General features: G+C 36.1%; 1 protein-coding gene across 3 annotated transcripts; it reads left to right on the plus strand.

Annotated features, from left to right (window-relative positions):
- Window positions 1-960: 960 nt before the first annotated feature.
- On the plus strand, window positions 961-12,317 carry Nsun2 (tRNA (cytosine(34)-C(5))-methyltransferase Nsun2). Of its 3 annotated transcripts, none has more exons than XM_022062563.2 (15): window positions 961-1,072; window positions 1,665-1,745; window positions 2,243-2,472; window positions 3,127-3,304; window positions 3,561-3,642; window positions 4,378-4,518; window positions 5,912-6,041; window positions 6,464-6,594; window positions 7,114-7,315; window positions 7,992-8,264; window positions 9,116-9,251; window positions 9,476-9,553; window positions 9,752-9,905; window positions 10,285-10,464; window positions 11,546-12,317. In XM_022062563.2, the coding sequence occupies exons 3-15, from the start codon at window positions 2,282-2,284 to the stop codon at window positions 11,704-11,706; spliced, it is 2,037 nt and encodes a 678-aa protein (XP_021918255.1). In that variant the 5' UTR covers window positions 961-1,072; window positions 1,665-1,745; window positions 2,243-2,281; the 3' UTR covers window positions 11,707-12,317. The 3 variants fall into 3 exon arrangements, with proteins under 3 accessions (XP_021918255.1, XP_021918254.1, XP_021918253.1); XM_022062562.2 differs by lacking the exon at window positions 961-1,072 and adding an exon at window positions 1,086-1,205; XM_022062561.2 differs by lacking the exon at window positions 961-1,072 and adding an exon at window positions 1,212-1,405.
- The last annotated feature ends 1,419 nt before the right edge of the window (window positions 12,318-13,736 follow it).

A 13,736-nucleotide genomic window follows, 5' to 3' on the forward strand; every position in this document is an offset into this window, starting at 1 on the left:
TTTATTCTTGTTCACATATCATTGTCATGTACTCCCACCTTCCTCTCTAACATTTAGATTTGAAATTATTGAAATTGGATTTTTGAGAAAATATTTTAAAATCTTTGATGCTTTGAATAATGGTGATGTAATTCCATCTAATGTCTTAAAGCAACCATCATGTTGGTATTTCCGTGTGCAGGAAGACAAAGTATGAGTTGTCATCTATAGCAGGGGTTCTCACCCTTTTTCACTGGCATACCACTAATTCTAATTTAACACCAGTGGTATGCATACCATAGGTTGTGAAACGCTGATCTATGGCGTAATGTACATACCAAAATTCATTTAGATAGGCAAAGGTTTTGTTAGGTTCGGTTAATTTATAAGTAAGCATCGTATTGTGCTTTGTTCAACTGTCTCTAAAACAATGCTGTATCAGTCATTCACAGTGAAATTCGAGGAAGTTTATGCAGGCACTGAAGCGACATGTGTTGTCCTTATGTAATTATCTTCATTGACCACTGATGTTTAATACAAACTACAGTAACTAACCACTACAAAGCGTATTTGTATCACCTGTACATTGAAATGTGTAATTAATATATTAAAATTATAATGTAAAAGATTTATTTGCAACACTCTAAATAGTCTTGTAATGTTGGTACTTCACCACATGCTGTGTTCATGTGATTTAAATTAGACTTTGGAAATACATTGACCCTCTTAATAGGTGAACTAGTTAAATTATAAATTCCTGGGCCTAACATATAAACGGGCATACGGCAATAACCACAATTTTATTACTGTTCGGACTACATCCAGTAAATAGTTGGGACATAGAATTTTAAAGTTTTTGGAATGCAGGTATTGGCAGCAATAGATGAATATTTTCGTATTAAATTTAGTAACGTGCAGGTAGAATGAAGGGCAAATGGTTATTTATGAATGTAATCGTATGTGGTTATAGCAGTGTATGTTATGTCGTTCTTGCACGCCGCATACGAAGAACGTATTATGAGCTGTATGTCCATCGTCTGTCCAGTCGATTCTATTCGAGAACTTGTGGACGGATTCGGATTAAGTTTGGAATGTAGGTTGTGTTATTATGCATAACCTCAAAATTGTATTTTATCCTACGAGCAGTAATAAACTGACGGATAAGAAGAGTGAAGTAGACATTGATGTACTGTGGTCTGGTGGTCAAAGGGGGAACTATCGATAAGGTGGATTGAATGCCTCGAACTGCATGTTAGTAAGAATAAGAACACTATGACCACGTGTTTGTGTGTCTAGTGGCTGATTAACAGTATTCTGTCCAGCTTACCAAAAAGAAAAAATAGATATTGTGGCCAGGACAATGGGAAGGGGTAGAACTTTTAGGAGTAAAGAGAGAAAATTCGCTCAAAGGAGGCGAGCTAGAGAGGTTCGTTAATATGCTTTGTTATATTAGTATTTATTCGTGGCTTGAATGTTCAAAACATACGCCGTTGAATTGGAGGTTATGAAGAGTATTGGGATATACTGTATAAGCCCACATTTTAATCATATAGTACTGGTGTTTATATTTATGTTAATAAATGAATCCCGAATGTGCTGACGGTTCTGTTATATTATTTTAAGCTGTCAGCTTTGGTGTTACTAACTGCTTGAAATATCTTGCACATTGGTTTCATGTGTTTCAGAATAAATGGGATGACAAAGCACCAAGGCGCCCATATGAAGAGATTGTACGAGAAAATTCAGAATTTGAACAGTATTACAAGGTAAATTATTTTAATTTTTATAGAAATTCAAGCCAGGACGAAAATGAGATAGCTTAAGTATTTTATTTTAGTATGAAACCAAACTACACCAAACCATGTTCCAGAAAGGAGCACTATATAGTCAGAATCTGTTGTAAGGGAACCAAGATGTAGTTTGCATTCTAATCGAAATTTTCTGTGTGCATTCTGCCGAAATATTGAATTTGATGGTTTCAGTACATAATAAGTTGATGGTGGATGTGGAGCTGAAAGAAGGGATTTTTTTTTTCATATACCCTTTGTGTTATTTCAATACATTTTGGTTCTGACAACACTTTAATTGCTTTGTGTTGGGTGTAGGAAGCATATTAAAATTCTCTAACTAGTTTTGTACTGGTAGTAGGTATATATCTGATATATAGTTGTAATATTTGCATGCTTTATATTGTTATTCATACATGACCAGTTGTATTAAGTAAATTACTCATTATTAACGTTATAACATGTTTTGTAACCAGTCACAACAAATCTGCCCAGATGAAGAATGGGGATGTTTTATGGCAGCAATTAAAGAAAATTTACCAACAGCATTTCGTATAACTGGATCAAAATCAGAAGCAAGAGCTCTACTGGGAATTGTTAAAGGGAAATTCTTCAAAGATTGTCTTTTAAATCATTTGCAACAAGATGATGATAGCCAGAAAAAAGATGAAATGGAAGGACAGCAGAAACCCATTTGTTTACCATGGTGAGATATTTTTTTGCAGTTGGAATGACTTTCTTATGGTTTCATACTTTAAACCTTTAGTGTCAAAACAAACTATTACACATTTTTACAGATGAAATATAGTTTGTTTTTCTGAGGGAAGAACATGAATTGCAAGTGTTTGAAAATGGAGTACTGAGGAAAGCTTTTAATTCCAGAGAGATGAAGTACACGTAGTTTGTAATAATAGTATCTATGCGTGTTTGTGTAACTAAAATTTTGATTCATTATGATTCAGTATAATTTTGTTTCAGTTACATAACTGAAGGTACATGGTGGTCTTCTTGCTTATATGCCACATATGTTATTTTACAGGGATATATGGTATTTATTGGTTTGTAAGACACATTTTTTCCAATACAAATTCCCTCTAAAATAACCTTGCTTCTTTTACATTGATGATTCATGATATAACCGCATTGAGCTCATGAAATGTGTACCAGGAAAGGCTGAACTTTCTGAATTCAGTACTCTGAGAGGTGATGGTACATTCATTTGATAGATTGTGCATCTTGTACACCAACAGATACTGCCTTGTTTAATTCACATGTTGGGAAATTCAAAACCATGTAAGAAATAATTTATATATTTGCTTTGTATTTTATGAGCAAAGTATTTAATGCCAAGTATTGGCAGGTACCCAGATGGATTAGCATGGCAGTTGCAGTTGACTCGAAAGGACATCCGCCGCTCGGAAGCTTATTTTCGTCTTCACAACTTCCTCATATCGGAGACGGAGTGTGGCAACATTAGTCGACAGGAGGCTGTTAGTATGATCCCACCACTTCTGCTGGATGTTAAACCACATCATAAGGTAAACTGGTTATAAGGATTTGCTAAAAAATTGGTTTAAATAGGCTCTCCTAAATCTTCATAAGAATTTAATATGTTGTACTCTTGTGATGGATAGTGTCTATAGTGTTTAGTCTATGGTGAAAATCTGATAGATTGCATACAAATGACAGGATGTGTTTGTATACTGGAAATTAACCCAGTTATGTGTGTCTTCCTCTGTTCGTTTGTAATGTTGTTACTACTGTAATCAATGACTTTATTTTTGTTTTCACCAGATCTTGGATATGTGCGCAGCACCTGGTTCAAAGACTGCTCAACTGATTGAGTTACTGCATGCTGAAGATGGCAGATTGCCCAGTACGTTCATAATCTAATAAGTGCATTCAGTACAATGCAGTATGCCTGCCTTGCATTTATTTCTGTGTTTAGACCTGTTTTCTGATTGAGGATTTTTTTAATTTAATTTATCTTCTTCTTTTATGAGACCAGTACATTAGACCTTGATACTTGGTGCTGCACCAGTATTTGTAGGAATTGATAAAAAATATTAATTTCATGACCCAGGCTCAGTTGTGAATGTAAAGAAGTAAAATATAGCTTATTAACACATAATTAACAATATTTTAATATCTTTCTTATTGTTAGGTTACAGAATTATTATCAGCATTTCATTAAAGTAAGTGGTCAGTACATAAACTGACACGCGTTACAAAAACTGTAAACCAAATTTGTGAACTTGGATTCAGTTTCCACAGCCCTTTTTTGCATCTCTCTGTTATTCTTATTCAGAATGGATGAGAATCTGAAGGAAAATTAAGTGTGTAACTGTGGAGTTTGTAATAATACAGGACACACCAGCAGTTCCTTTCCAAAGAACTCACATTACTAGGAGTTAAGACTTCACAGCTTGCATATCCTTTTTTGCAGCAATCGTTTTCCTGGAAGGGTCTGATATCTGTTGACACTACGTGGAAGGTTTTGCATATATTAAATATTATTTTTTCCATGAGGTATTTTTATCAAAATCTAAATGTTTCAGTTTAGGTATTCTTAATTCTTTCCTTTATAAGATGTTTGCCTTGCTGTTTGCAGCTGGTTTTTTGATAGCAAATGATATAGATAACAATCGTTGCTACATGTTGGTTCATCAGGCCAAGCGGTTAAACTCACCCTGTATTGTGATCACAAACCATGACTCAGCTGTGATGCCAAATTTTACTGTTACTGGCACAGGTATGTATATTTACATATTAACGAACATGTCCGGACCATTCCCCGTCAAATCTTTTTCAAACCTTATAGTTCCTGAAAACTCTTATTTGGTTCACATGGTCACCAGTACTTCTTTTGTCACTTCTCCTCTTCACTACGTATTCCTTTAACAAGATTTCATCACTTACTTTTGCCAGCCACATGTCATCTCCTGTTGGATAACAGCTTGCTGTTCCGCTCCATCAGTCAGCACCATCATTCCAACTCTCCAGCTACTGCCTGCCTTATGTAAGGCTGCTAAAAATGCCCGACCATTACATACTCATCCTGAAGATGGTAACTGCAATGTTTGCTGAAATATTGAATAATTTTCGGCATTCAATGCAGCTCATCCCCAGTAACCTAAGTTGTACATGTTTGTATATTGCTTTGTTTGCTACCATTATATTGCATTAAATGTTAACAACTTGAAAGTTCATTTCTCAGGTATCCCGTTTATATATTTTAATTTTTCTTCTTCTTCTTCTATGGCTGTCCGGTCCGTATTCAGTCCATGGCCTCCTCAATTCTCCTCTTCCATTCGGTCCTCTGTAAGGTCCGTCTGTCCGAGGCTTTGATGGAGGTTTCGAAACATCTTTCCTTTTACCGTGCAAGGTTGTTAGCCTTGTGACCAACCCCCAACCTGGAGGACCAGGGTACCTGTCTTAGTCTGACCTTTCCCCCTCGACCAATCTGGCTAGGGAGGTCCTACCAGTAGCTCTTGGGGTCACTGAGGTACTCAAGCCCCACCACCACGACAAGGTGCAGGTACCATTAAGTGGGGATTTTAATTTTTACCACACCATAATCTCGGTTTTGTTTTCCTTCCTAAAATCTAAAATAAAATTTGGGTATTCTGTAGTGATACTGCAGTTGAGTTGCTGTTCCTGCCAAAATATGTTGTGCTATAAACAAATAGAGGAGTTACAGCTTGTCAGCATTCCTTAGTATTTTGAACTTTGATTTGATAAAATAGATTAATTTTTCCAGACATGAAAATTAGTCTGTCTTTATATGTATACAGTCTGGGGATTTTAAAATTAGGACTACACAGAAATTTATTGGCAGTATTTTAAAACAGGAGACTCTTGACAGCTATAACGTCTTTCCTTCACCAGATTGATCAGTTTGGAAATAATGCAATGGAGAAGAAAGTTTTATTTATTTTGTTGTAGGAGCATTCAGATACAGTTTCAAAGTCTGTTATTTTTTTTAGGATGTGTCTTATCAGGACCCAGTATTTTCTTTACTGTGCTGAGGTGTTTTTAGAAGATAGGTTAATGATATGGAGCTTCTGCTGCATAAAATTGCATAAATGCAGGAAGCGTATGATGTCTGTTTTCACATTTTAATTGTGAGTGGTTTTCTTTGGAAGATGGTTCTCCGGTGATGCTGAAGTTTGACCGAGTGCTGTGTGATGTACCGTGCTCAGGAGATGGCACACTGCGGAAGAACCCTGACATTTGGTTGAAGTGGAATACTGCAAATGGCAACAATCTGCATGGGTAAAACTACATCTTTATTTCATTAGTGGTACTTCACACTTAGTGTTTCCTCACATGATGTATGTCTAATACAATTTTAATTTGGTATCACTTAGCGACTGATTTGTACTTGCAGTATTGTTGACACTAGTGACTACACTGGAAAAGTCTTTACTTCAGAGCTGGTAGGTCAGTTAGTTTCTTTCTCATTTACATAAAAAGTATGTACTGTAGTGCCATTTTTCTTTTAAAATTAGAAAATATTATTAGCTATCTTCACACAAATGTATATAATATAATATACCTAATTACTGTGAACGTATTTATGTCTTGGTAGGTGTTTTTATTTTGCATCATAATATTTTCTAATATTATCCACAGTATAATTTAATAACACTTATAAAGTTTGGTCACTGATGAAAATTATCTGTTATGCGTTGAAGTATCCAGTTCCGAATTTTGCGTCGTGGTGTTGAGATGCTGTCAGTTGGAGGACGCCTTGTGTACTCTACCTGTTCATTTAACCCACTTGAGAATGAGGCTGTGATACATCGCTTCCTTGTGAAAACAGAAGGTAAGTTGCTTATGAAATCAATGTGGCTGTTATGTAGTAAGTTCCAGCTTTCTTGTTTAGACCAGCCACACAAAGAGGAAATTTCTCTGGGAGATGACGATGCTATATATTCTTCTTCTTCCTCCTGAGACATTTGACCTTTATATTGGTTGTCTGATTTAGAATATTGAGTTAAAATTCACTTTACAGTATTGGTTATTTGCAGTTGCTAACAAATCAAACGTAATCTTGGAAATAAAAGTTAAAGTTACTTACCCTAAATCGTCATAGTGTCACTTTGCAAGCACCAGTTATAATGATTACACAGCTATAATTTTGTCACCAGTCTTGTTTGGGAAAACAAGGTTGGCTATGTGAAGGTGATTTTGGCATTAGTGCAGGAGAGAAACTTGTCTTCTAGGTTTCCTAAACAGCTCCTTCACAGTATCATCAGTTTTTTAGCATATCAAATATGACTTCAATTAATTCAAATAATTTGCTTTACTGTAATAGTAACGCCTTATTTAATCTCATAATTAGGTGCAGTACAGCTAGTAGATGTTTCATCCCAACTCCCTGGCTTGAAGTATAGAAAGGGGTTAGCTCATTGGATTCCAACATCCCGTGATATGGTTGGGTACGCCACTTATAATGATGTTCCAGAAAAATGGCACACACAAATTCGACCACAGATGTTCCCTCCTGCACCTGAAGATGTGGGAAAGTTCAACCTAGAGAGATGGTGATTATATTATTGTTGAGATGAAAGAAGTAGATCTGTGGCAGTACTCTCAGAGAAAATAAGATTCTGAAAGAATAAAAGATTTACTTTCTTTAGATCATTGGCTCCTGAACGTCATTATTCAATAATTAAAATTTGGGAGCCCCCAGTTAAATTGGTATACTGTTGTAAGATTTTCTTCTTTGAATCTCCATTTTTTGGGTGACCTTGGAGTCTTCATTATTTTCTTTTAATCTGATAGTACCATGTTACTCTGCCAGCTTCCATAAGGTACAGTTTATAAAAAATCTTAAACATGACTAATACTGGTCTTAATTCCTGGCAACTCAGTAGTCAGTATAGTGTTGCTGACATTTCTAAAATTTTACTAGGATTACTTTTATTTGTTATGAGGACTGTTCACAGACTTACTTTTCTGCCATATGTTTTCACATACTCTTACATGCAGTTGAATTCCCATGTGGTTATACATTAACGTTAATTTTCTATGACCGTATCCCCAGAATTTCAGTGTTAAATTTTCTCTGTTTAGGGGTTTCCTCAGTTTTATATTGAAATCCACTCTCACTGAGAGAAATAGGAATTTCATTGTTGATAAATGGTTCAGAATATTAAAGGTCTGAATACAAAATCACGTTCATAAAACTATTGTTGAAACATTTTTCTACCTCCTTAGTATCCGAATCTTGCCTCACCAACAAGATACAGGGGGCTTCTTTGTAGCTGTGATAGAAAAACTGCGGCCACTTCCGTGGGAGGCAGCTGCCAAAACCTTGCCTGCAGAGGGTGAGAAGGTAGGAAGAGATGACAGTGGGATGGATGCTGTTGGCAGTAGCAGTGAGGATAAGGTTCCCTGGGGACTACAGAGAAAAAGAAGACGAATCCATGGCTACAGGGAAGATCCGTTCGTGTTCTTTACAGAGGGTGAACCACTCTGGCCATCTATCAGGTATCCAAACTGTTGGAAATGTATCCTATGCATTGGATTCCAGATCTGAAAGTCACATAACTTATGTCTGTGGTGGGAGAAAGTAGTATATCATTAAATAGAGGACGAGAAGTATACTGAACTGCACAGTCATGCCCTAAGGTTTGGAGTATAATTGTTCTAAGAAATCTGGAGGAAAAGAATTATAACCTTTGTACACCTACACAGTCAACATCGTGGAACATCACTGAACTATACTTGAACAGACCATGAAAATTGTCTGCTAATATGAAATTGAGCAAAAGTGTGTAATTTCATGGAACTTCATATGATGTCATTGGACATAGTGCCATCTTTATACTTTTAATTCTGTGCCTTCAATAATATACATATAACAACCATGTGAACTTACAAGGTGGGAGAAACTATAGTTTCAATATTTTAATACATGAAGATGATTGTCTTCTGCCATGTAGTATGGTGCAATTTGACTGACATTTCAGAGGTACTTACTGCCTCATTGTGAGGGTAACATTGCCACAAGATTGATTATAATATTATCTTTCTGTATAATTCTCAGTCTATGAAATGGTGGATTTCCAACCTCAATCGTGTATGTATTGTTTGATGTCCCCACATCTGTGTTAAAATTCCCTTCTGCATTACCTCTGTTTTCATATTTTGATTTGAAGTTCCTTATTATGCACTTTTGTCCATTCCCCTCATAAGGTCATGTAATTAAAAGTCATAATATAAAAAGAACATTTGACTGCTTCCCTCACTAAAGCATAGGCCTTCAAAATAAGGTCATGTGGGATTAAAGGTGAACAAGGCTGCATGCCTTCTCATTAATTGCGGTGTATTATTTACAGGGATTTCTATGATATTAACTCTCTTCTAAGTCCAACCTGTCTGCTGACACGCTGTAAAGAGGGTAAGAAAAAGAATATCTACTTCACATCTCCTGCAGTTCATGATATTGTTGTCAATAACCATCAGACAATCAAGGTAAATCAATATGTTCTTTGGAATGTTTATGTGGCATCTGAATGTTTTTAGAATACTCCATGACTCCTCCTGAATGGCAGCCTGGCATGATTAATTCTTACCCTAACCACTAAAGAGATGGGAATGGTTATATTTATATATAGAGGTATGATTGACCTTAGTTGTGAAAGTGTTTGTAACTACTTATTACCGATACTTAAAAACTTTTAATGGAATTGTTACAGCTGATAAATACTGGTGTGAAGAGCTTTGTTCGCTGTGATAACAAGTCCATGCAATGTGCCTTCAGGTTAGCACAAGAGGTGAGAATAATCGTGGTTCTAAACTGATAATGTTCCGGAGTAATGTAGTCGTAAATTGTAATAACAAACTCCATGGAGCATAGTATTTCTTCAGAAGTTGACAGTATGTTCAGTTGGTGCAGAGAAGCTGAACGTACTGTTTGCTTCTGAAGAAGGGCTGCTTCATGGAGTTGGTTAAGAATACCATTTTCTTCACAGGGTTTGCATAGCATATTCCCATACATTGGACCAAAACGAAAGATTTCTGTATCCAAGGCAGACCTGATCAAGCTTCTTACAAATGATGACCCCAAGTTTCCACCTGAGGCTAGCAGCTTGGATCCTTCTACACAGCAACAGTTGAAAGACATAGGTGAGGGGTGCTGACATGAGCTTACACAAAAAAGCTGTTAATATGGAGCAGTGGCACATTACATTGTTTTTAATTTCAGTTTGTCATTTGAGCATCAGATGTTTTATGTTTCTGCTATGAGGTGTACAAACATTAAGGTACATTTGACAATTAAACATTTATGAGGTAGCTTTAAAAGGTTTTGAGATGAGTACATTGACATTTTAGTAGATAGGCTGAAGCCTGCATATATATGTTGAGATATTCTGTCCTGCTTACATTCATTTAATAGAATTGTTTAGTTGCGATAAGTCCGCAGGAAATTTTTTAATCTGACTGACCGTGAAAGTTTTGATTGTATAAATTAAATTCATAGATCTGTATTGAACATGTGTCACAGCACAAGGCAGCTGTGTGTTCGTGTATCAAGTGGAAGACAGCTCTTGTTCTGATGGAGGCATTCTGCCTCTGTCATTGGTAATGGTGGGTTGGCGTGGAGCTAAATCCATGAGGGCATATGTATCTGTCAGTGACTGTGTACATTACCTGCGGCTCTGTGGTGCCGATGTCTCTAAGTATGGTGAGTATTATGATACCATGTAGTTGTAATTGTTACATGCTAGTAGTTACACAAAGAGTAAGATGTACAGTATAAAGTGTCTTATGCACTAATGCCCACTTCACCTACAACTGCTGCACCATGTTTCTTATAAACAAGGCCTTTTTTAGTTGGTTGACTCAAACATGACATTTAAGTAAGGCAGTGGAAAAGGAGCCTTTCACAATATACTTTGATCACTCCAAAATTTAAAATGTAATACCTTCATGTGTTTTCGATCATTATGGTATGTGTATTGGTCAAATATTTATTTATATCGTAAATCTGTTTTGTCAGCCCTTTTCATTTGTCTTTCAAGATCTAGTAGACATAGAAGTGTATCTGCCATGGGCAGCCTGACACAGGAGGAATGTACTCAGTATGAGCATTGATGGAGAGGCTGAGCTAACTTAAGTCTTCCATACATTGGCTTAGTTGACTGAACCCAAGATATTCCATGTAGGCAGCAATCTGTGCAGCAGTGAAGTCAGGACTGATGATCCAGTCATCCATGGAACACAGTCTTTGAGAAGCTTTGAGCCACTCAGCTAATAAAATTCCCCACCTTTTATAGAACACCAATGGTCTTTAACAAGAGCTCATCAGTGGTCTCTGTTCTGAGCCAGATGAATCCAGTCCACACCTTCCCACCCTATTTCCTTAATCTCCAAGTTTCTTCCCATCTGTGCTTAGGTCTTCCAAATGGTCTATTCCCTTCAGATTTTCCAACCAAACCTTTGTGTGCAATTGTTTGTTTCATGTATTTTGCATACCCATCTCGTCATCCATGATTTGATCATCCTAACAATATTTTATGAAAATTACAAATTATTGAGCTCCTCATTATACAATTCTCTTCACCCTCATATGACTTCATAACTCTTAGTTCAAATACTGTCCCCAGAACTCTTGTTCCCGAACACCCTCATTCTGTGTTCTTTCCTAATGTGAGAAAAAGAGAGAGTTTCGCACCCATAGAAAATAGGCTGGATATCCAGCTTCCGTGCTGAAACTCAGACCATTTATCTTTCAAATATGAAGCATTTCTCCTTGTACTTTACAGAAAAGAACAAATTTATTAAAAACCCATCAGTTCCTGATGAGAAGAATAGTGACAAGACTACTATGGATAATGAAACTGATGTTAAAGATGAAAAGAGAGAAGAGGAGGAAGAAGAGAATGCTGTACAAGAGAAAGTCAGTGGGCATGATGCACCAACATAGCAGATACCATCTTACAGGACATGACAGTTTGTGGTGGTGGTGGTTGTGTAAGAGAAGATCTTACACAAAGTAGCGAGATTATTGTGGCTCTGCATTCCCTGGTTGGATATGCTGACGATAGTCTTGCGTCAGCATTGTGACGATATTATTCCTTCATTCTCAGCGATATATTTTGTTTCTATGCACACTGAGGAATAATGTTACAAGATTTGTATTTTATTTTATCAGATATAGGTTTTTTAAAATGTTTTTAACATTTGCTTCTTTTATGTTACAAAATCCAGACAGCCCAAGCAGGTTCAATTATTGCATTTATTTCTGTTGCTGCTTTGAACAGATGAATTTGCCTGAACAAGAGATTTCCTAAGTAGGACTTGAGGTTTTCACGGCAGTGAGAAGATCGCTATCTTCTCTCTAACACTTTTACTGTTATTAGACACAAAGCTTTGTCACCATTTTTGAAGAAAGTCCAGTCAGATCCTGTCTTGATTTAGCTGAATCCAGTTTCATCTGTACAAAACGTTTATGTAAGATTGTGTTAGAATCATATTTTCATGCTCTGTAAATGTAATAGATATCTTGCCATGCAATAGATCTTTGCTTGCAAAATATTGCGTGTTTATTGTTTCCCCCTTATGTGTGCTACATACCATACTTAACCTGTCTTGTTATCACCCTTAATAATTCCTATGACTTTACAGTTGTTGTTTGGGTCTTTGTTCCATGTACTGCTGAGTGTTAATTGGGATTTCAGTAGGAAATAATGATTACAGACGAATGTTTGTCAAAAAAGAGTGGACTCTTTTTTAAAACAAAAAATTTTGATGTGACAACCCATACTGTAATTTCTTAGTCGTAGTATTGTCTCCCTTATAAAATGGTCATGGATATTTATTATCCCAGAATTTAAGTTTTCATGTATCTACAGTTCCAGAAATGAGCCAAGTTGCTTATTGTCATCCCATACAAACTGTGTTTCTACAGTTTCACTAGTAACTATGGGCGGAGAGTTCATGTTAACTGTGTTAGCACAGCGAACACTGTGAAAGACAGTTTCTTTTTGTTTATGTGTGCCATGGTGTGATTTGTGATTGTGCATCATGGAAGAGGAAGTGTGATGTATATATTCAATTACCCAAATGTTCACAACCCACGTATCAGGATTTGGCCAACACTTTTGAAATGGTCACATGCCACCACTGCTAGTCATATGGTATTCTAGTGTCACCTACAGAAATTTCCATGAACTACTGCATTTATTGGCAATAGCTCACAGCACGACTTACAATCATTTTTAAGAATTTCATCTGCTGCTTCAGGTCTGCTTCAGTTTTTTTTTCATACTTGAAGATCACACATTAAAACAGGTATGTATTACCATATTTTATTGAAGAATTTGCTTTTATCTTAATATATTCTGATTGTAGCCATAAAATTAGTTAAGCATTGAATACTGAATAAATGTTAAGTAATCCTCACTTTTTGTTGCAAGGAGCCTTAGTTTCACTGTACAAATAGGCAGTATTTTAAATAACATAAAAAAGAAAAAAGTGACATAACAATTACAGAATGAAAATTATGAATTGCCACCATCGTAAAGTTGGTGTATTTGGATTGATTTTGCTTTATCAGTTCAGAGTTCAAAATTTGCAATTTAACAGTAGATACCTAATTATTGTAGTCCAGATTACTTGATTCACATTAACCACTGGAATTTGATCACATGATAGATGTCTGATGCTAATGCCATCTGTTTCAAATATCAGAAGCCTTGTAGTTTTTGTCAAGTGTGGTGGTGTCTTCTGTTTGCAGTGTTTTTCTGGGCTCTTAATTTGGGTATGTGTTCTTTATCTTCTAACCAGTTGGCATAAAATAATGTTTACAAATTACATATGTGATTGTACATTTATGGGAAATAAGTCAAGTCAGTAAAACATAACCTTGTATTACAAGACATAATATTATTGGTGGCTGTTATGGATGTCCTTTCTGTGCTGTCAAAATTAAATATTACATTTGATCTAAATGTC

The sequence above is a fragment of the Zootermopsis nevadensis genome, unplaced genomic scaffold, assembly GCF_977971745.1.
Source record: "Zootermopsis nevadensis isolate Lab colony 2312 unplaced genomic scaffold, Znev_1.0 Znev_ptg000004l, whole genome shotgun sequence".
In the NCBI taxonomy this organism is placed as follows: domain Eukaryota; kingdom Metazoa; phylum Arthropoda; class Insecta; order Blattodea; family Termopsidae; genus Zootermopsis; species Zootermopsis nevadensis.